Source organism: Anser anser (assembly GCF_964211835.1).
Source record: "Anser anser genome assembly, chromosome: 2".
NCBI classification, from domain to species: Eukaryota; Metazoa; Chordata; class Aves; order Anseriformes; family Anatidae; genus Anser; species Anser anser.
The window spans coordinates 152,669,522-152,693,239 of NC_139721.1; the positions used below are offsets into that span (position 1 = coordinate 152,669,522).

Consider the following 23,718-nt stretch of genomic DNA (forward strand, 5'->3'; position numbering starts at 1 on the left):
CAACAATTTTTAGTTACATCTTTTTTGCAAATCTACTCCTTAAAATTTGTATTTAGCATAATGTTATTTTCTTGCAGTGCCTACCGATAACTTTGGACAACAAACTAAGTCACCCATTACTGGAGCAGCTCTTGCCAGCAGTTAAACACAGCCTTCATGACAATTCAGAAAAAGTGCGAGTGGCTTTTGTTGATATGCTGCTGAAAATTAAAGCTACTAAGGCGGCTAAGGTAGGATAAGTGATGCTTCATAGGTAGCAGACAGGAAATAAAATCAAAGTATTTATTTTAAGAATAATTGTACCTTTGAGACTACTGCAGTTAGCACTGAAAGAAAAAAATACATATTTAATGTAGTAACACTCTTAATTTCAGATTTTCCCTTCCTTATGTCATTAAGCATGTAACTGATAGTTTATTTCTAAGACTTGTGGATTCTGTTGCTGTTAATCTCTTTTAAAGCATCCATTTTAAAGATTTTGATCCAAATGTAGGTAGTAGTATGGAAGTACTTCTTATTAATGATTTTGTGAATTCTACTGAAATTATGGTGTCCATGAAGAATCCTTTAAAAATGATATATAGTTTGTTTGTTTGTTTGTTTGTTTTTTAAATTGTGACTGCTCCTGTCGAGCTTGCAAGCTTTCCACAGTTGTTCCTCAAGGATGAGGTAACCATAGGCAATAATGCTGTGTCTGGATATTGCTGTGGCAGAGATTTTGTAGACATGGTGGAAAAGTTGGCTTCTTGATTGAGCCAAGTACACTCTTGTTCTCTTCTCTCCAACATTTTTTTTTTTTTTAACTTGTTCTGGATTATTATTATTTGCAGTAGGTCCAGCAGACTTCTCTATACTTTTTACTCAGTGGTTGTTGGTATCACAATTCCACGTACCGTTTTCTCAGTGTGTTTCTGTCTTCCCTGCCCTCTCGTGGCCATGCCACGGTAGGACAGTCAGAACAGCCACAGCTGCTTAGCTCAAGTCAGGACTCTTTCACCTTCTAAAATGCTTAATGCCTTTACTGAATTGCTTTCTTACTTTTTATTTACCTATTTTTATAATTTTTATTTGCCCTTTGTGGGCAGGTACTCCAGCATTTTGTTATCTTTCACAGAGATTTTAAACAACGTTGTGTTCTGCCATGGACTCTTATAATACAGGGTGATACTCTCTGCTGTTAATGGTTTACTAATTTCAATTTTCTATTTTATTTTAATCGTGGTTTCGTCTCTTGCTGAGCCTAGTTATTAGGAAGTGCCTCTCTTGTTCTATGCAAATGCATGATGTAGTCATGTGTATGAATCCGCTGTTCGTGAGAGAATTAACCTTTGAATAAATGCTCCGTCTGTCAGAATTTTAAGGCTTCAATGCTCCAGAAACACATCCCTCCATAACACGAGAATTACCTACTTGCCAAATGTGTGCATTCCAGCTTTGATCACAGGACCTCAGAGACATAATACTAAGACTAGACCACCTCAGTAGCTTCCAAATTCCCCCAAATAGGCTCAGAACACAGGATAAACGGGAGGCCATTTCAGAATTGAGGGCTTTCAGCTTTGTATACTAGCTTAGGTTTACAATGAGGATGTAAATGTACAGTGGCAGAAGTTATCTCTGTGACATTGAACCTCACAGATTGTGCCTGGGAGTTAACTGGTAGGGGAAATGTCACTTGATTCATAGAATCAGCAGAAACAACTGATCACAGTACTGTAGTTCTGAAAGTTTTTTGAAATTTTAAGTATGATTTCTATAATGTTATTATTTATTCTCAAAGTACTCAACAAGCATATGTTCCCTTAATCTGATTACATGTCATTTTTATAATTGTCTTATATGTTTTTAATTATCCCTTTCAACATCACTCTGTAACCTCACAGGCACTTGGCACTTGTGCTGAGTTTTAAGTCTGCAGACTTTGCTTTTATAATGGCAGTTTGCTGATCCAAGTATGATTTAAAGGACTGACATCTACAGTCATGATTTGATCCATTAGTATGAGTTATCTGATAGTAAAATCAGATTTTATTTTTATAATAAAATAATATTTTTTACCTGTATGATAAAATATAAACAAGCTTAATTTTTTAAAAGTTTTATTCAATCTCAACAATGCCCTAAATAATATTTTAATGTTGTTGCTTTGTGTGTAGTCTTTTAAAAACACGGAAAGCAAGGTTTGTGCCTCTGTTAAATGTATGAGAAATTCTTGTTATGTCTTGTTATCAGTTATCTGTCATTCAGTGTGAAAGTTCAAGCAAACAGTCTTTTTGGCTTTCCTTATTTTGAATATGCCATAAAATACAGAGGGAAAAAGATAATTTGCAACTGCAGGTGTAAAGTTCTTAGGGACTTTTTTAGCCGTTATTTGTTCTTTAGGCATATTGGAAAACTTCCATCCACTCTGCTTTGTTTTTGCATAGTAAAAGATTCGTATCTTCTTAAAAAAAAAGGGGGGGGGGATTAGGTTTATGTGTTAAAAAAATACAGTGTTTGTTTTGTCACTAACTTGCTATTTATTTAAAACCTGTAATGTACATCTCTCTTAAGTCCTGAGGTTACTTCAGTGTGTATTCCAAGCACTTTCTTTTTATGGTAATTCTGGTAGAAATGCCCATAGTTAGGAATCCCAAGGGAATTAGCTGCTGCAGCTATTTTTACTCAAGAGTAAAATAATATTTTTCACTGCCAAGAAATCCTAAATTGTGGTTTTAGGGAGGTTTTTTTGGTCGTCTTTTTTTTATCTGGAAGTGCACAGCATAACTAATTCAAGATATTTTCACAAAAGTGGCAAATGTGAGTAGTGTTACTGCTCGCATAACAAGTTGTTTGTTCTTTCTGAATTTCATAGCCTTCAATTACTGCTTTACAAATAAGCTAGAACTCTGCTAATGGTGGGATGCAATGAACATCTGGGATACATTTGGAAAGGGTCTTGCTTTATACAGGTTTCTAGGGAGCATGACAAACTTTTAAGTCCTTTGGTCCTACTTTGTTCCATGCTGAGAATACAAAACATGGCGTATTAATGACAAATAATTGTCTTTTGTGGTGATATCCTTTTAGAGTAAATAATTCCTTCCTATATGTGTGGAACTCAATTAGCTTTTCAGTTGTGTTGAGCTGGAATTGCCTGAACTAGAATTTTACTGGTCTGTCAAAGGTACCAGGAGGTTTAGAGGAGCATCAGAACGATAAAGTAGCATTGTTAAAGCACTACACAACTTGAAGTACATCCTGGTATTTTGGTAAAAATGCTCATGCTTTTCTGGTAAATGCTATTCATATTTATTGAGACTTTTGATGTGGCCAACAGTAAATGTGATTTTTTTTTTCCTTTTTCCAGTTACTTTAATGTCTTTTCTCATTTTTTAAAGTTTTGGAAAATCTGTCCTATGGAGCATCTTCTGGCTCGCCTTGAAGTTGATTCACGGCCTGTGTCGCGACGCATAGTGAATCTCTTATTCAACTCTTTCTTCCCCGTTAACCAGCCTGAGGATGTGTGGTGTGAGCGCTGTGTTACTTTAATCCAGATGAATTCGGCAGCAGCTAGAAAGTTCTATCAATATGCTTATGAATATACTGCCCCCACCAATATAGGTAAGGCACAAGCCATTGTAAGTCTTTGGAAATACCAAAATCACACAATGTAATTGCTTTTTAAATTTTCTCTCTCACACTGGTGCATTGTTGGTAGATCTTTTCGGGTTTAGTATATTAGCTTGTGGGTCTTCTTGTTTTTGACACCAGCAATAAACTCTGATGACAACTGTCATAGCCTTTTCCAACAGTAATTTTTTTTGTTTTTGCTCTTCAGTGCTGTATTATACTCATAGCCAATATTGTTATTTGGTGTCTCTTTCCATTTCTCCTTCAACATACTGTAAAATTGTCTAAATCAATATTTATTTATCATGCAAAAATAGTGAAGTAAAATAGCTGGTTTCTGGAGGGATCTCTATGTGGAAGCTTCTATAGGAAGTGAGAAATATTTGTCTGATAATCTGGTAGTCTAAGGCTTTCAGCGACAAATATATGTACTGTAGAGAGTAAAGCTGCAGTTTATAAAAGTGTTATTGAACCAAGTGAGATTGGGGAAAAAAAATGTTTCAGATGAATTTTGATGCTATAAAAACAAAGTAGTCAGCATGGAGTGACTTGGGTAAAATGAAGAAGCCATTGCCCCTTGACTGATCATATTACCATAGTAAGGTACTTTTGAAATACTGTGTTAGGGTATTTCAGCTAGTCGTGCTTTCACCAGGGTGAGCATAACCCTTTCACTTAGATCTAAAGATGAGATCTGCATTAAGCAGTGCAATTGTTCGGCTACTGCGTCTTTTATAAGTAACTGGAATGTACATTGGAAGAAATGTGGTATTAGATGTCGTTCATTAAATTAATAGCTCTGCCAGATGAATGTAGGAGTTGTAGGAGCTTTCCCTGATCCTGATTTGACTTTTTTTTGAGTAGACATTTTTAACAATGAAATTGAAGAACCTCGTGATAATGTTGCCATTTCTTCATATTTGGCTATATAAAACATTTGTCCATTTTTCCATTTTCATTTACCAGGAAATTTGATATCTTTTTCCAGCTATTCCTGGTTCTGTTGTCTGCTTTTCAGAATCTAGCATTGTACTTAGAAGCATTTACTTACAACTTTCTTAAGAAATAGTAAAGGCCTCATTTATTCTACTTATACTTAAATGTAGCTAAACTGATGCTAACAATTCGGCGCTGCTTAAATGCCTGCATCCAGAAAGCAACGAAAGAGAGTCTTCATGATGATGATGATGAAGATGAAGAAACTGAGAAGGAGAACATAAGTGTAAGAAAGTCCATTTTATGATAAGTTCTGGTATCTTTTCTCTGTGGTGCTTAATTTCAGATACAGGCAGTTAATGATGTGACAGAAATCTGAAGGAAAGCAATTGAACATCTGTGGAATTAGAAGGGGAAAACCACTATCATGGCGTTTTCATGCCCCGCAAAAAGAGAAACTTGGTGACGTATGTAGAATAAGATAGAAGGAATGTGGAGCATACTTGAATATTTCTCTAATTCCACTATTTAAAATAAGTTTGCTAGATTTTGCAATTAAATATTTTCACAAAAAAATAATGTAGTAAGATGAATGGAGTTAGAGGTTATGAATGAATCACGGAGTTGATATTTTGTAATAAATGCCGCACCTTTGTGAAATGAATACAAGGATTTTCAATGGTTTTGAAACGTTATTTTAACAAATTTGTATTTTAGTATATAATAGGTAACATCATCTAAGTGTTTTTATTTCAGGTGTTGAATGATGTGTTATCAATAAATGATGTGGCCTGCATGGCCAGTTTATTGGAGATCACAGTGATTCTCTGGAGAAGTATTCGCAAAGCACTAGATCACAATGAAGATGCCAAAGATTATGCCATCAGAAAATTTGCTTCTGTACTTCCTGAGTATTTAAAAGTATTTAAGGTAAGTCTCCTTGATAGATTTAATTGTTCTTGTGTTATTCTTCAGGTTGGGATATTTTGACATTGGCCAATATCATCTTCTGCACCCTGTAGTGCATTTGGAAGCCTTGTCAAGTGGAAGTCTTTTTTTTTTTTTTTGCCTATGGCTTTTGCAGCGAAGTATACTGAGTAATGCTGGTTGTTATACTTAAAAACATTCAGTTTTAGATAATAGGGGAGTGGAATGCAGTTCATTTCTACGTAATATTCTGCAGTACAGATAGACCAAATATCTTTCTACCCTGAAAGCATTTGGAAGTTGTCAAAGACGTTACTAATCTTTTTTGGTGGAGGATGTAATATCCCTCTTGATAGGTTCTGATGAGCAGACAAGATATCCAGCTTTAGCAAGTGACCTCTTGACTTTGATGTTCTTACAGTGAGTAAGCAGCTTGGGTCCAAAAAGACTCATCGTCAGAGGCTTATTTTCTAAAAGACTACAGATTGAAGTGAAATGTCTCTCCTGAAAAGCTAGATATATTTTTTAACATATTATTTTTAAAAATCATCTTTAAAAGGTTTCAGCTCTTGAAATGTCTAAATAGGTAATAATTTCATTTGATAATATTCATAAAGCTTGGACAACAGATATATTATTTTTTAAAAGTTTCTCACATAGATTGGCTTTTATGTAATGTAATTGAGACTATGTAGTGGTCTATACTTTGTATTATGATGTGCTGTAACAACCTGTAGTGTATTTCTACATTACTATTACTATTTAAGCACCCTTTTTTTTTTTAAAAGCAGCCTTTAAAAAAATTCTGATTGGCACGAATACTTGTTTGAGGCACTAGTTACTTGAGAAGAGTTAGGTGGTGTCATAATTGTGAAATTAAATAACAGCTGCTTCTTGGAAAATGTAAGCTAGAGCTGTTATTTCTTTTGCAATGGAATATAATCTAATGGAGTCATAATTCTTGGTGGTTGTTTTAATAGTTTGTCGGAAAGCTAAATGATAAAATAGTTGGTAATTGACCTCCAACAATATGAATCAGAAGTTTCAGATTGTGAGCCATGTGTTGTTAGGATTTTTTTTTTTCCACTTCCATTTATAATGAAAAGAAGAAAATCTTCAGTTTGAGATAATTTAATCATAATGAGTACTCTCTTTATTTTTCCATGTGTGACAGTACACGTACATCATATCATACCCTTTTTTTTTTATTATAGGATGACCGTTGCATGACTCCATTGGTTATTCTGGCATCCTTTATGCCCCCTGCTGCTATTCCTACTTTCAGGTACTATCTTTACATCCAATATGTGATGACAAGAACTCTCTTGTTGACTGTTTTGTTAATTTTTCACAAGCTGACATGTGAAATGATTGTGTGGATAAATTAATCCACTAAATAAATCTGCAGAGTTAGTAAAATCTATGTGGTATGTCTTTGAGCTATTGTTGAATCTTTTTTTGGTATTATATTGGTTGATTATCTTTGAATTATTTCTGCACTAATGGATGTAAAGCTAACATCTTTTTCCTTTTTTTTTTCCCTTTCCTTCTTCTAAGCTGTGGTGTGATCTCCAAACTCAGAAATATTGACAGTGGAGCTGACCAAAGCAAATACTCTACCCTGATAGACTGCATGTGTCACTGGGGACAAGTGGGACATATAATGGAATTAGCCTGTGATTGGTTGTCAGACGTGCTAACCCCGAGAAAGGTGTGCATACATCAAGGAATTTTAAGAATACATAAATTCGCTGTGCATTTTTGTTTGTTTGTTTTGCTTCTTAAGAAAGAGCTTCTTCAATGCTATGTTTTCCTCCTTTGGAATTAGTTGTAAAGTAAAATACTAACGTTATTGTACCGGTTTTGTGCTTCATTCTCATTTAGAGCCTTAAAACATCTGAACGACGAGTACGTATCAATGTAACACAGGAATCAAAGCCAGAATTAGCTCTTGATTACATTGAATATTTACTGACTCATCCTGTTAATCGTGGTTGCCTACTCTCTGCACCTAAAAAGAAGCTGAGCCAGCTTTTCAAAATTTTGAGAGCTGCAAAGGTATTATCGTCCTTACCATAAAGAATGCTTATAAAAGGGTGCTTCATGTCATATCGTATATTGCCTTACTCAAGTTAGAGGTCTGCAAGAATAAATAAATAAGCTTCATTTTTACCACCTTCTGCTTTATAAAAAGGTTTTCCTTTTTATTTGTACTTCAGACAAATATTTGAAACTAGATGTATATTAGTTCAAAATTGTTTACCGGTGGCAGATTTTAACTGCCTTATCATTTTTAGGTGTCTCCAATTTTCAAGATCTAGTGTTGAACATTTTTAAGGGACCTGACTTTTGCAATGTATGGAGTAGTCTGAAAATCTGTTCTGATGTTGCAAAATGAAAGTAATTGAAATTATGCCTTTTCATTTTATTGTGTTTGTTTTTTTCTTATTTTTCTTATTTTAAAATATTTTGTTTAAAACTGTTGAGAAAAAGAGAAGAAACGTTTGAAAGGACTTTCTAGAAAATCTAATGTAAACTGTAATATTTCAGGAAGTTCTTGACTCAATTCTGAAAGCAACCAATACAAGTTCTGTTAGCTGCAATCAAGCAACTAGCTTAAGAGCCTTCAGCCTATGTTGCAGGTTGAGTATTCATCTTCAAAACAAGGTATGGTTATATCTTCTCAGAATAAGCTGGAGTTACAGCTGACAGGATAAGGAAATTCCAAAAGAATTGAACTTATACAAATGGTAAAATTCTATTGTGTTTTGTTTATTTTTTCCAGTTTTCTGAAGAAGGAAAAGATTACCTGTCAATTCTGAAGGAGGCAGGTGATTGGATAGAAAGTCAAGTTGTACCTTTTTTGCTAGCAACTGATCAAGAGGACGGCATTTCAAAACAGAGTAATGTTTCTCAATTAATTATCCAGGTTAGCGGTCTCTTACTGGATTGGCAACAGCTTGATTTATAAGTTGTATATGTGGCAATTTTATGTTTGCAAGCATAATACAGTGGAGTTTTTGGATCACAACAGAAGATGACTTAGAGGGTGGGGAAGGTGGTGTGATTGTGAGAGACAGGATTTAGATCGAATGATATTTGCTTGCTTGTTTCTTCCTTCCTAAATTTTGCATTTGCTGTCATGGGCAGGGACTGCGAATTTGTTGAGACTGTATTGTCTCATTCCAGCATGTCTCTTCATGTTGTGTGGGATTACCAAACCATTGTTACTCAGTTATTCTTGGTGCCAAGATTTTTCTTTTTCCTTTAGTACTGCTATCAGTGTTCCTTCAATTCCTAGGGACAAAGAAGGTGCTTTGGATCATCCCACAGGCTTATTGTCTCCTGAGAGTGTCCCGTATCCCTTATCTTCATTTACCCTTCACAGAAAGCATTTGATTAGATAATGCTTAAGCTAGTTTTGAATTGTCTTGTTATATTTCCCTGGTGTATCACTTAACCCAGTGTGGATTTTACCATTGAGCTATGGGTCTTTGCAGATTTTGATCAAGGGAAAGATTTGGACTAACTTTAATTGCAATCTGTGTCCTTGAATGACTCAACTAACCTAAACGTAGGCTGCTTAGAAATTCTCTGTGCTGTCTGCATTAGTATTCTAGTCTTAGTGTGTAACAGGTGTGTATCTATGCAGGAAAATGCTCTTTTACTATGCCCTTTTTAATTTTGCAATTCAAGATAGTTAGAGAGGTCATAATGTGCCTGGGTAAATGCTTCGTATCAGTGCCTCTGATCTAGAGCCTGAGTGAAAAAGACAGAGGATTTTACTGCCTTTTGAGAAACATTTTTCTTTGGAGGAAAGAGCAAAGTGTTTGGAACACTCTTTGGAACTCCTGCTTTTCAAAGGTTGAGAACATATCTGGTGCACCTACTCTGAATTACTTTCAAATTTATTTGGGAACATAGAATTGTGTTAAAAATGGAAACAAGAAACAAAGGGATGTATTCTTTAACTATAGCACTTGTCTGTTCTCGTACACTGAATTTGACCTTTTACATGTTACAGCTGGTGTCAAAGATGGAGATGATGCTACTTCTGTATTCCTATCCATACATAAGAGTGTCCCAGAACATAAAAATATATACCAGGATTTTTATACCTATATAATAACCTTGTGCAGTAGCGCATTTACCACTGGATCCCATCACTTGCATTTTTAAGTATATTTGTCCACTAAGTAGTATTTTTACCTTCAAGGAAGGGTAGACAGGTGCTTATTCTGCTGGACTGTGGAACTATGTACTCTGTTGAGGAAAAGCTGATGTCCTGTGAGGCAGGAATTCTTAATATATGTATTATTTTTTGTCTTCTGCAATGTGAAAGTGAAAATGGATAAACACCTACAAATTTATACATGTTAATCCAACATAACGTCTCAGAAAATTCTTAGTACTGTGAAGATTTTTTGAAGACTTACCCCAACCCATCCCTTATCTAACTTCAATATGTAAAAGATAATTAAACGATTCCTTTGATTTGATATTTTTACTACTTTTTACTGAACTGTTGCTTTAAATATGTATATATATTTTTTTTCTGATACATTTTTGCATCTATTTTGCAGGACTACCTGACAGTGTGTAAAGATCTAATAATGGTTGGCCTTGGAAATCTTAAATTTCAAGCATACCTTTTAGATATAGCACTTGCAGTTATACAAACAGGTACGATATTTTGTGCTAATGTCAACACCTCTACATGCTTAGATGACTTTTTTTATATTGACAGCACTGTTGCTATTTGGAGTCTGTTTCTCAAAACATGGTGTTTACAGATTATGCTAGCATCGATAATATGGTCAGAAGTAACAGCAGCTTTTCAGAAAACGGAATACAAGCAGAGAAGCAGTCCAGAGTCATGATATTGTTAATAACTAATGTTTCTTACTTGCTGTTACATTCCAGTTACTGTTATTTGAAATACAGATTATATACATATGCACATTATTGATATATATATAATGTTAAAAATAAAGGCCAGGCTGGATGGGGCTTTTGGTGTCCCACCTGGTCTGGTGGGACACGTCCCTGCCCATGGCAGGGGCGTTGGAATTAGATGATCTTTAATGTCCCTTCCAACCCAAACCATTCAGTGATTCTATGTGTATAACAAAATTTGTATCAGTGTGCCTTAGGAGACAACATTGTAACACTATTTAAATTTGGCTCACATTTGGAAAGTTATGTTGACAGTAAAGACAGAATTAAAGCTTAGCTCCTGAAGAAATCTACAATCTTTATGCTTCAAGAATTTTTGGAAGGGACACTGGATTTATACTTGAAATATTGATTGAACTGTGTGAAAATTTCAGCTAAAGGTGCTCAGAAACTAAATGTGTCGTCTAGGCTTGGAAACTATAGCTGTTTATGGTATGTAACAGTTTTCGTTCTGAGCTTGTACGTGGTATCTCATTACAATTTTCATATTGTGGATCTCTTTAGAGAGAGGTGGCTTTTGTACTCCAGTGTTACTCTGTGTTCTAAAAGAAATTACTGAAGCTTCTTTGACTCAAAACACTGAGACACATGAAGTGGAAAGTCTTCTCCATGCTGTACAGACTGTCTTCCAGAAAGTTTTAGAATGTGTCTCATGCAGACTCAAGAAACAGCCGGAAGAAGGGATTCAGGTATTATGCTTAAAATGTCTACCTACATGTAGACAAATTCATACTTTTTACTCAAATGTGAAGTGGTGTTACACTTAGTTACTTTGAGGTTATTGTCCCATTCAACATCTGAATACATTTTTTTCTAACATTATTCTTGGTTTCCTCATTTCCAGTGGATTTTTTTTTTAACTGTTGTTGGTCTTGTAGCAATGGAAAAACTAGTAAAATAAAGAACAAGGCATTCTGTTACAACTGATCTTGAACTACCCTAGTACTCATAGATTATTAACCTTATATGCAATGAAAATGATTTTTCTCAATCCGGAGCAAAGAATTCAATTATATATGTTATGATCTTGGAGGAGAGAAGAAATTATAGCTATTTTTTTATTTGTTTCAGCATACATCAGCTTCAATATATGGACCATGTCCCAGAGTTCTTCTGACTGTCCTATCTTCACAGAAACGTTAGCTTTTTATATTTTTTAAGAGACTAGATAGTAGTGAGACAGGTGGATAACTGGAAAATGCGATGATCTGCTCTCCAGGACTTCTGAAAAAAAGTTCTTTTTTGGTTCAACCATTGTTTTGTTCGTTTCTTCCAAACTGATGAGTAAACTTTCTACACGTTGCTGATTTCCTCTCTGATCCCTGGTGAATAAAATACCACAATAGCTTTCAAGGTGTGATCTGCACTTTGCAGAAAACAGTTTGCTGAAATATTTTAATTATACTCAAGCAATCTCAAACAGCAGTTTTTCTTCTGTTTTAGTTAATTCGCTCTATTCAAATGCCTCTTGGAGAATTCATATATGCAGTCCAGTACTGGCGTTCGTCTTGCCCAGAAGTTCACCAAGGTGTGCTCTCTACTCTCCTAGATGCAATAGTAGCAGAGATAAATTATGCGCTACAGAAGGTAAAGTTAATGCTGACTCTTTTTTACACTGACTCCTTCTTAAACTTAATGTTAGAATAATAGAGCTGCATTCAGAAAGTGTGATTTTTCTACTGCAGATGATGATTATGTGTGTTCTGGCATGGAACAAACAGGAAACTTTACCGTAGTCATGCTGTTCAGAACCTGATACCAAAAAGACCTAATACAGGGAATCAGAGAATTGCTGTCATCTAGGTTATATTTAGAAATGATGTATGCATACTTAAACTTGGAGACAAAAAAGATATTAATTTCTGTTTAGTGTGCTATGCCTTTACAAATAGTAACTAGTAATAAATATTTTCCTTGGTACAAATGCTGTTCATTTGTTTTAGTTTTAGCTGTTCTAATTTAAAATTGTTTTGTTAATTTGGACTGTACACATTTTTTGGTTTAAGGGTGTTCAAAGAATACATGTGAACATTAATTATTTAAGGATATGTCTTGGTTAGCATTATCACTGAAGTATAGATTTGCCAGGATATTTTCTGCACACATATACTTCTTAATTTACAGGTGTTGATGATTTTCATTTTTCAGGCTTCCACTGAAAGAGACTTAACTATACCAAAGACTGTTTCAGACCTTCCACCTCTTTCAAGCAGTTTAATGACCATAATTATGAAGACAGTTAATGTGGTCAGGTAAATGTTTCTCAATGAATTTGTCCAAGGTTGTTAATAATGTAGAATAGTTTATTTTTTGGGTAAAGTTTTAATTTCTAAATTCAAATAAATTTTGAGGAACTGGATGCTTATTAAGTTCATCTGCATGACTACAACCTCTTTCTCTTGACATAATGCTTGTAGATACTGACTGGGGGAGAGGGGATGTTTTGGTGTTTTGTGTGTTTTTTTGTTTGTTTGTTCTTGTTTTTTACTTCATAGAGTTATTTACGAGACTGTTCATATAATGGAGTTCTTTAATTTTACATCTTGGATTTCTCTTGTAAGATAAACGTTAGTCCCCTCAATATAGGAGTATTTAGAAGAGATAAAATATTTACCAAAAATAACATCAATCCTTTAACCCGAATGTCTGCAATAAGGTCACAAATGTACTAATGGCTGTATAAAAAAAAATAACAACATCCAAACCTGTTTAAAGTATCCAAGTCCTAAAAGCCCCCAAAAGTAGGGCTATCTGATATTTTTTAAGACTTAATTTTTTTTATTTGCTATATTTGTTGAATGTCTGCTAAAATTGTCACAACTGAATTTTATTATCCTTCCTTTGGTTAGTTTGTTCGTATTCAATTTTTATTTCAGTGACTGTACACATCAGAATATTTTGAATGATCAAGGGGCTAATGGGTATTCCTTAAAAGCCCTGTGATTCTCCATGACTTAGCACAACTATTCTTAACATCTTCACCTGACAGGCATAGAATATCTCCATATCTGCTGTCATGAGATTAAGATTTTTTTTCCCTTAATCCTAAAAAAAAAAAAAGGGGGGGGGGGACTCCAGAGAGTCTGGCAGTAGGTCTCCTATCTCCTAATACAAATTTTGCTCTTCTGAGAGGCAGCTGTCTGTTGAAGCATTCTGTTTCAGTGAAACACAATGACTTTACCCAGTTTTTCTCAAAAGAGGCACAGAAAGCCAACAAATTCCTCTCAAACTTTTTCTTCTAGTGATCAGATCTTGTCCATTCTTGAAGAAAACTTCTAGTTTGGACCAGCGCTTTGCTATCAGTATTTTGATAAGCATGTATCTATCTTCTGAAATTTATCTTCTTGGTGCAAAGAACATCTAAGTCAAGAGAATGATATATATCTGGTTCCGCTGGTCCTTCAGGACTGAGATCTGCTTTTTAGGCTTTTTTTTTTTTTTTAAATCTGTATTTATAGGTTGTAATGAAGGAGTCCAGTAGTAAATCATTCAAAATCTTGGAAATTATTACTTTTCTGTGCCAATGCAAAAGCCTTTGACATTACAGAATCTGATGCAAACTTGTAATTTGTGAACACACAATCATTTTGCACCATGTTCTGCAGTGTCTGTTATGTTTTCGGTTACTAATGAGTCAATCTCTTGTACTTTTAATTTCAGTTACTTTTAATTTTAATTTTTAATTTGAAACTTTTAATTTCAGTCCCCCTACCAGTGAAAATATTGTCACTTGGCAATATTTGACAATTAGGCGAATGTCCTTTTCTCTAGTAGGAAACCATGTAGGAACCAATTACTTATCTCCCTTATGTAAGTGTATTTGGAAATAGCTTCTTGTTCTGAAATATTTTCTCTCTGCTTGTAGGCTCTTGTGACTCCTGTGGTGGTGGTGGGGAGGCAGCTGTGCTGTCTCTGCAGTGAGTCTTATTACAGATTAATACTATTACAAAGTTCCTTCATGGAACGAAAGACTGTGCTTACTAAAGTAAACAATGTGGTAACAAAGTCAAAACTCTGGGCAGAATACTATCAGTCAGCAATTTAAGGGTGATATGAAATGGAATTGACACTTGGTCAGTTTATTCCACAAGGATACAATAAAGCTAATACAATACACGAGCAGCTTCATGAATACCGATTTCAGAGCTTAAAGTGGTGTCATCGTTTTCTGATCTTTGTAGAAGCTCAAACTTTGCTTCAAAGTTTTATTCACTGAATCATTAGTGGAGGTTGGTTCTTTTGTTAACGACATACTTCAGGGCTCTATTGTGCTGAAATACTAAAAGGAAGAGCCATTAAATTTGAAACTGTCTTGAAAATGTTCACCCTTGCATTTGACTAGAGAAACAGACCTCTATCTTGACTCCCTTCTTTCATTTTTCTTAATATATTCTCCCAAAATATTATTAAAGTTTCCTGGTAATACTATCATCTCTTGCTAAAAATGCGTATCTTAAGATGCTTTTTTGCATCTTAACATTTGATTGTATTGTTAGTATTTATCTCAGACTTCACAATGAAAAGTTGTTAGTGTGTCCATGCTTTTGATACCTAAAATGTAGTTGGAAAGTGTTTCAGGGCTATATTCAGCTATAAATGCTCTTCAGTGCTGCTTTTTGAATTGGAAACATTTCCATTTTGTTTTTATGACATACACATTTTAGACTAAAATATTAACTGAACTCCACGCTCTAATTAAGCTACAAATAGAAATAGATTTAAGGGTTTTGAGTTGTTACTAATAATACACTGGAGCCATATAAATATATTTTAAACTTCAGTAGAAATTGAAATTAGAAACTTCACTACAAATTGCATAAGTTAAATTCCAGTAAATCTAGTACCTTTTTCAGATTATCCTTCCTAAAGTACTCCACGAGCTCTTCATTTCTCATAAAAACTACTTATTCTGTGTACAAACTTTTTCTTCCCAAACAATTTACCATTCTGCTAACTCAAATATTCTCATAGTTTCAGAAGAAGCATATAATTTTCAGTCACCCAATAAATATCCTTTGTCCTGCATGGTATCTTTGAAACTATGGTGGCAGGGTAACGTAATCACAAGCTTGTTGTGTTCTGTTCTGTTTTGAAGGAAACATCATTTATAAAGTATATTTCCTTTATTATTTCCGTAGGTCATTCTTAAATGAATTAATGGAATGCATTCTCTCCAAAGAAATTGAAGAGATTTTTAGTCTTACAGCTATGGTCTGCATTGTGATTATAATTAAAGGTCAGTCGAACTGTTTTTGTACAATATTTTTTTTCTGCTATGCTACTTTTTAAAAGCCAAGTTCTTATAAAATTCAACAGGCACTTTTCCTCATCCTGTTAAGTTACCATTTTTCTAGAGAATTTAAGGACATATCACTTGTACATGATGTTGTTAAGCTTTGGACTTTCAATCTTTGCAGTGAATTTAAAAATACAACTATCTGCTAACTCATATGGTCCACCTCCATATTCTGGTTTGCTGAAAGACACAGTAATTAATCCAGAGCAGTGAAAATCTTATGTCATATCTAATCTTTAATTAAAGAATCTTTTGTGTTAAAAAGATAATCTATGAAAATACGCAAGTTTATTTTTTGATAAAGCATTATTTTTGTCCAACTTTTCAACATAATCATATTTCAAATAGGTAAGCACAGAGCTTCACTTCTAAAGGATATTGCACCTGTCATTCAAAGAAAGCTGATAACATACAAGGAAACTGCCACAGAAGAATCTGGCAATACAGAAAGGTAAATGTGCTATGGGAAATGAACACTAAACTCTCCTTTCTACAGTAAATGGCTGTATTCTATACTTAGGTAGTACAGTTGGAGCATTCTGAATGATTGCAAGGTTTAAAACAGTGGGTAAAAATCTTGAGATATTGAGCTCAGCACAGTATTAAATTTCCTGCCCATACATTTGCTGTGATTGTAATCTTTACATATTTTGGGGTGGATTTTTTTTTTTTTTTGCTTTTAATTTGAATGCATTATGACTTAATCCTGTTACACTGCAGTACTCAGAAATTCAGTTCTGTTTTCAGCAAGTGTAGGACAAACCAAGTATTTTCTTAAGTTTCTTACTATTAGAAGATTTTTCTCATGGATCTTGGTATTAGGTGTATCAATGAACATGTATGCAGATGTTAAAAATTTAAGTGAATATAACAGTGACTTTCAGAACTTTCCACAGTTGATTTTATTTTGGTCATTTTTAAGATTTCTGTTTCACGTGTGGTTGACTTTTAGATTTTTTTGGGATGAATTTTTTGGGCGGTTTCTTGAGCGTTATTGGCTAAATTGCATTTGCAAGCATTTATTGCAGACCTGACTAAGGCAGACAACTATGAATGACTTAGCCTCAAGTGTTTCAAAATTGCTCAAGTCTAAAATAAAATTTTAACATTTGATCTCTGCCTTGTTATTGAACTGCCTGTGGAAAGAGAAAACATGCAGAGTAGACATTAAGAAGCACAAACAGACTGTGACAAAAACAGACTACTGGAATTTAAATAACGTAACACGTTTTTAAGTACTTCAGAAACTAACTTGCAGTTCACTGTGTCCCCTGATTGGTAGGGTTAGTAACTAAGAAGGGTAGGCACGCTGTAGGAAGGATAACTGATTTCTTTACATAATGTTTTTTTCCATCTCTCCTACCCTTGAATAACAAAATAGGTAACTTATTTTGTGGCAAATAATTCTTCAAGATATTCAACAAGGTGATGTAGGGATAACTAGATAAAGAACCAAATTGGTTATGAACATTCATCCATACTGAAAGAAGCTATCAACGCACCAGATTGTTCTGAACATGAGGAGGTTGTTGAAATCAATCAATAAATAAGTAATTCTTTATTTTATTTAACCATTTCTTGCATGGCCCTTCAAACGCTTCCACACTTCCACATCACATTCTTCTGGTGGATCACTGGCCTGAGGCATGTGGCTTTGTGCAAGACAGAGACCTTCCTCAGCTCTGCTGTGACTGAATTTGTGTCCCTCATTTAAAGTCAATACTAAAGTTATGAGAAGCTACTGTATGAAAAAGCAGGTGATTTATCGAGGGGACCACGTAGGCCCTATTTCTTTCCTTTTATGATACTTTAAATCCTTAGAATTTGCACTTGAGTTCTGTCAAGAAGCTCAACAGCTACACTAACTTGTTCTGGCAGTGGTAGAACTTTTAAAGGGCTGTGCAGTAAATATACATTTAGATGTGATTCAGAAGTGCAGGAGATATAGCGGTAGCTTTTTTGCTAACAAAACGCTCATTTAAATCTATTATATCAGAGCCTAAGGGGTGTTATATAGCTCTTTAAATGACATATGTAATCTTAAGAAGTAGACCAGAAAGTTCTGTGATATGATCTACTTCAGTTATATGTGATTAAAATAACGAGATTTATTAAAAAATAAAAAAGTAAAAAAAAAAATAAAGAAAGATCAGCCCATTATTCCTTTTTCTGTCTGACCTAAGCAATCAGAACACAGAAATACTGCTATCCAGATTTTAAGAGTGGCCTCTGCAGAGGTCATTGTGCTCAGGTAACATAAAATTGATAAAAACAAAAATAAATAAGAAATCTAACCATGCAGTGACTATTTATCTACTAAAACTTCATCATAGTGACTCTGCTTCCTGGGTAGCTCATTTTAATTAGTTACTGAGCTGTGAACAAAGTTCCTTTGGTTGGGACCTAGCTTAGAAACAAAATCAAGCAAAAATAAACGATATTTTTTTCCATTGAGTCATTTAGTGCTGGGTTGCCAAGTGTTCTACCAGAATATTTTTAAAAATTATAATTATGATCTGGAAAAGAAAGGTGAGCAGCAGAGTATCATGATTCGGTTATGCAATTCTTTTAATCAAGACAGCGGCAGAGAATTTAAAGCAAATCTTAACATGATTAAATAAATAGGCACATTAAAATGAATAATTGCTACCACTTGAGTGCACTACTGCCTATAAATTCCGGTAAGAACACAGATAATTGCTTTGTGAATCTATATGAACATCTCTGCCCAGTGAACAGGGACAAATCATCCTACAAGTTGGGGCAGATGAAGAGCATAAGATACTACACAGTGCTTTAATTTTGTGATATATGAATGGCTACCTTTTATCATACAAAAACAAGAGAGAGTTGTAGATAAAGTTAAAAGCTTAGGAATATGAGCATGATGGTGGGAAGTATTTGTAACCAAAATCAGAATTACAGTATGATAACAAAAAACTCTGCAGAGCTGTGTGATCGTTTCTGATCTTGGGAGGATTATAGAATTCAAGAACTCCCATAAATATGTTGTGAAGTTGGTGGTTTTTGTTTTCCTCCCTTCTCTCCCCAAAAAGATAAAAAAAAAAAAAAAAAATGTAGGAAAAGGTTAAGAGGAAGTTCTTTAATGATTAGATTTTCCTTGATTAATTATTAGTGCATTTGTGTTAAAGTTGATTAATTATTGGGGCCTTTCTCAGATAGGTGTTCTGCTGGAACAGGCTGGGCTGCTAGTGTCTGAAGACACTTATTTTTAGTGCTCTAGTACCAGCCTGCTAATGTATAACTAAAAGGTGATTATATACAGTCTGAAATGTGCACTGTTGTTTGTAAACGATTTTATCATTGTCTTTTTCCACTCTACTTACCAAGCCCCTAAATGTTAATTATGGTGTGCAGCAAATTAGATGTCAGATAATTACTTTGACCATAATCTTAAAAGACGCGATGTTGCACTGATGCATGCTAAAACATATTACTGTGTTTTTAATTCATACTTCAAGGTATTACTGCTTCTTTCTTCTGAATACATTATCTCCTAACAACTCTGATGGATTATTTTTATTTAGTACCCAGGTATACCACGAAACAGTGATATTCTTTAATTTCCCAAGAGACTTGGCATTCTGTGCCAGCGTCTTAAATTTAACCTAGCAGTCATCTATTACATATTAGCAATGAAATAAATAAGTAAAACTCCTGTCCGGTGGAGTACATAAAATGCTGCCATTGAACAAGGAGTTGTTATACTAATTCAGAAGCAAAACTTTTCATTGTAATTTAGTCTTTCCTCTTCAGCTGAGCTAGCAGTTTAAGAAGGCCCTGTGGGTCTAAAATTGCTGTTCAGTGCACTTTAAAATTCTGGACAGCATATTGTATATTGAGAGAATTTCCTCAAGAGTAATGGCACGCACATTAATTTAGTTTATAAAATGCAAGTATTTATTTCTAGAAAAAAAAGGCCAATAAAGCTTCCAGTGCAGTGATTTGGAGGCTAGAGAAGTATTCCATGCTCTGTGAAACAAATGTGCTATAAAATAACACCTTTTTCTTGATATTCTGTATTTAATTAGCATCTTAGTATGTAGGCATTAGAATTTAAACTGAGCTAATGGATGTGCTGAAAGATATTTCTTTAATATTATCATTTAATAGCTTCCGGAACTCCTTATTGCACTCTCATTGTATCTATAAGTACCGACTCTTGCATTGTTTTGTGACATAACTTTGTGTATGACTTTTCTGCCTCCCATCAGCACGTTCACCGCAGTGGTACCTAGTAAAACTAACTTAAATTTGTTTGGGGAGGCTCACCGTTATCCTGAATCATAACTTATTGTCTGCAGCTTGACCAGTGTGGTGTTGACGGATGGACCAACTTTATAGAAGTATTTCTCTGTTAGCTGTAGATTGTAAAATAAATAAAAATAAATAAATTATACGAGGTATCATTGTGTATATCACCACAGTACTTAACTAATTATTAAAATGTGCCATAAAATTAGTACACTAGGTTATTTTGTCAGTTGAGATTGATTATGGCTTGAAGTCTGTTAGCATTATAAAGGAAGAGTATGTGATGGAACCAAGGCAGTCTGAATTCAGGAAGACCTGGCATCAAATACACTGTTAAGAAAATACAGTTTCTTGTTGTATTTATAGTCTTGGTGTCTCCTTGATGAATGCCCTAACTCAGCATGATTAATGTCTGACTTACCTTGCTTATTTCAGGCCATCAGTATAGGACTGTAATTAAAAAAAAAGAAAAAAAAAGAAAAAAAAAGAAAAAAGAAAGGATGAACAATATTTGAGAAATACAGGTGGCAGAATCTTTTACAAAGGTAACATGAAGAATATTATTTCATCGTTAACCACTATAAACTTTAAAATATTTTGGCAGAAGACCACAGTCTTTCTGTCTTTTGAGGATGTCTTAGAGCAGTATTAGAAGAAGTTGCATGAGAATGCACCTGCAAAGGCTAGGTGAGTGACAATTTCTGAGAGTGCAAGAAAATAAAAAGGGCCTTCCAAATGGGAATTTCAAAGCTGACCTTTGAGACCGTTTAGGGAGTAATGTGAAACAAAAGAGTAAGAAAGTGACTAAGATGGATGTATAAGCAGCTGAAGCATGTAGTTAATAAGGATAAGACAGAAAGCTCAGGCTTGGGAAAAAATTACTGAGTTGAGAAGAAAAATTATGAAGACTGAAGAATGAGGGTGAAAGGAAAAAAGTAGAAGACTGAAAAATAGCTTATTATAAACTAACAGTAAAGGATTGGACCAAGTTTTAAAAAAATGTAAAATACTGTGAATAAAAGTGAGTTGTGCTTTTAAATACACATGAAATACAGATGATTAAATATTTGAAAATGTGCTTGAATTCACATAGTAAATTAAAATGATTTTTTGTAGATTTCAGTATAGCTAGAGGTGGTCAGCAGAAAAATGGGTAAGTTGAAGAAAAACAACTGGTTTCAAAAGTAATTTAGTAATGGCATATATGGAATAACTTGTCAAGGAAACCTCTTAGATTTCTCTTAGAATTAAAAAATAAAACACTCTTAGAATCAAATAGCTGAGGATTGATCTTAGTATGAGCATGTCTAATCCTGTTTTGCATTCTTTTATGCAGTTTCAGAATCCTGTATGAATCATCTCTGAAAATTTTGGATGAACTTTTGAATCCTTGACCACATGGAAGCTTTTGTCATGAAAACTAAAGGAAGATGTACTGTGTTAAAAAGCATAATATTATCTTGTAAATTTATTAATAGTTTTATTTTCTGTTACTCTGTACATTTAAAGCAGACAAAATGTACAAAAGTGTGTATAGAAATCATGTAGTAGTAAAGATTCTCAAGACCTGTAAGGAGGTTGTTTTGTATCAAATTGTCATATATGGGGGGAAGTAAAAAAAAGAAAAAAAGCAGTATTTTTGTTTTTATAAAACAAATAATAATTGTATATTCTCATACTTTGAGGTAGCACGTAGCCTCAGACCTGGAGAAAATTATAGAGCCTATTCATGGACGTTATAGAAGTCATTCTGAGACACATGAAGGACAAAATAGTGATTGGGTATTGCCAGCATGAATTCACTAGGGGCAAATTCTTCCTGACCAACCTCATTCTCTTTCCTTTTGTGAACAGAGAGAGCAGAGGATGTCACCTTTCCTGTTCTTCGCAGGACTTTTTACCCAGGTTTATGTAGTATTTTTGTAGCCAGATTGGAGAGAGATGGGCTGTACGGATGAACTACAAGTAGGATGGAAAACTGCTTGGACAATCAGACTTGAAGAATAAGAGTGCTACAGTGTCATACTGATAATTAGCGGCATTCTTCAGGGCAGGTACTGTTGCCAGTACTGTTTAACGTCTTAATTAAATGCCTGGGCAATGGAATGAAATGCCGCCTCAGTTGGTTGGCGGATGACACCAGTGTGGGAGCAGTGGTTGATATTTTTGAGGGGAAGGGTTGTCTGATTCAGTGGAATCCTGATGAGCTGGACACAAGGAATGACAAATCTCAAAGTTCAACTCGGACACACACAAAGTCCTCCGCCTGAAGCAGACTAATTCTATATACCAGCATCAGCAAGTACAGAAGAGCAATCTTACTGCTGTTCTCTACATGAGGAGGATTAAGCAAAGACCACTCAGAGGTACACATCAAGAAAACATGAGGCAGTGGACACACACTGCAGCAAGAGAAATACTTCTTGGACATATGAAAGAAGAAAGGATGAAAGTGAACAGAAACTGAAAGTGGAACAGGAACGGGTTTACCAGAAAGACTGTGGAAGATCCATCCTTGGAGATGAGGAGAATTCGACTGACAAGGCCCTGACCAACGTGACAGAATTTTGAAGTTTGCCCTGCCTGATCTGGAGGTTGGACTATATTATCTTCTTAGCTATCCCAGTTTAAATAAGTTTCATTGCTGTACATTTGGCTATTTTTATAAATTAATACTGCAGGTAGGACAAACATGTAAGCCAGTTACCTAACTTTTTCATGTGAACAGATGCTCTCCTAAAGCTAGTCATACAATGCTGATTGCATGTTATTTTGCCTTAACTGAGGCATCTATAAATTAGATGTCTAAATTCATAATGCTTTTTTTAACCTATTTTAGAAGTATATCTAGTAGGTATCCCCAGAAAATGATTCAGCCAGAGACCATAAAGACAGTGTACAGGGACTAGCTTAGACTTGCATATCTAGCACTTAATTATCTTCAAAATGGGGCAGGATGCTTTGCATTTAGTATCTATATAAATGGCTCATTGAGATCTCCAATGTTGCAGAGTGGCACTGACACTGAAATTAGCAAATTTAGCTAAATTAAGACAGACTCTTTATTCTTGATTAGGATCTATGCATAGTGCTGTACCCCCATCTGTCAGGCACCTTTCTGTGGTAGGAGTCAGTAACTTTGTTAGTGCATAAAATTTCACTCCTAGACAGAATCTTATTTAGCTGAAATGATGATATTTTAAAATAATCAAATCCTTAATAAACAATTGTCAGGCTTTGCAACAGGCAAGTCAGTATGGATAGGTATGTGGCTATGTGAATTCCAGAAGATTTACTTTATCCACAATGGTAGCCTGAGCCAAAAAGTCTAATGCTGCCCCAGCAGGTAGCTGTAGATCTGCCAACTGTTTATCCATCAACATCTTTATAAAAACTGTGTTCTTTGGCCTTCAGTCTTCTACATCTGTTAACAGGCAGGTGTTCCAGTAATGACCTTTTAAATCTTCTGATGATACAAATTAGTTAATGAATATGTAAATCACCTTCCTTTTTTTCTGCTTTTCAATCTTTCATTATTTGCTCAGATTAGATTAGATTAGAAGAGAATCTAAGTTACTGCCTTTTTTCCCTCGGTCTATAGCGCTGCTTTTTCAGTTTCAATTTTTTATGGAATACCTGCTACAGACCCAATATCCCAGAGCCTGAAAGAAATAAAGGTAACTATCAACATCAGAAATAGGCTGATTTCTTCTGAT

General features: G+C 34.6%; 1 protein-coding gene across 2 annotated transcripts in view; it reads left to right on the forward strand.

Annotated features, from left to right (window-relative positions):
* NCAPG2 (non-SMC condensin II complex subunit G2) overlaps positions 1-23,139 on the forward strand; it is a 45,833-nt gene extending 22,694 nt beyond the window's left edge. Inside the window, exons 13-29 of one of the 2 annotated variants that reach the window (XM_083823700.1) lie at positions 78-230; positions 3,381-3,603; positions 4,719-4,834; positions 5,305-5,478; positions 6,690-6,760; positions 7,033-7,186; positions 7,360-7,533; positions 8,026-8,142; positions 8,261-8,404; positions 10,059-10,158; positions 10,936-11,120; positions 11,875-12,018; positions 12,580-12,683; positions 15,570-15,667; positions 16,076-16,178; positions 21,339-21,434; positions 21,857-23,139. In XM_083823700.1, the coding sequence (XP_083679826.1) occupies positions 78-230; positions 3,381-3,603; positions 4,719-4,834; positions 5,305-5,478; positions 6,690-6,760; positions 7,033-7,186; positions 7,360-7,533; positions 8,026-8,142; positions 8,261-8,404; positions 10,059-10,158; positions 10,936-11,120; positions 11,875-12,018; positions 12,580-12,683; positions 15,570-15,667; positions 16,076-16,178; positions 21,339-21,396 (2,118 nt within the window). In that variant the 3' untranslated portion in view covers positions 21,397-21,434; positions 21,857-23,139. Of the gene's footprint in view, positions 1-77; positions 231-3,380; positions 3,604-4,718; positions 4,835-5,304; positions 5,479-6,689; positions 6,761-7,032; positions 7,187-7,359; positions 7,534-8,025; positions 8,143-8,260; positions 8,405-10,058; positions 10,159-10,935; positions 11,121-11,874; positions 12,019-12,579; positions 12,684-15,569; positions 15,668-16,075; positions 16,179-21,338 lie in introns of both variants that reach the window. The other variant, XM_083823699.1, reaches the window with a different exon arrangement.
* Positions 23,140-23,718: the final 579 nt, after the last annotated feature.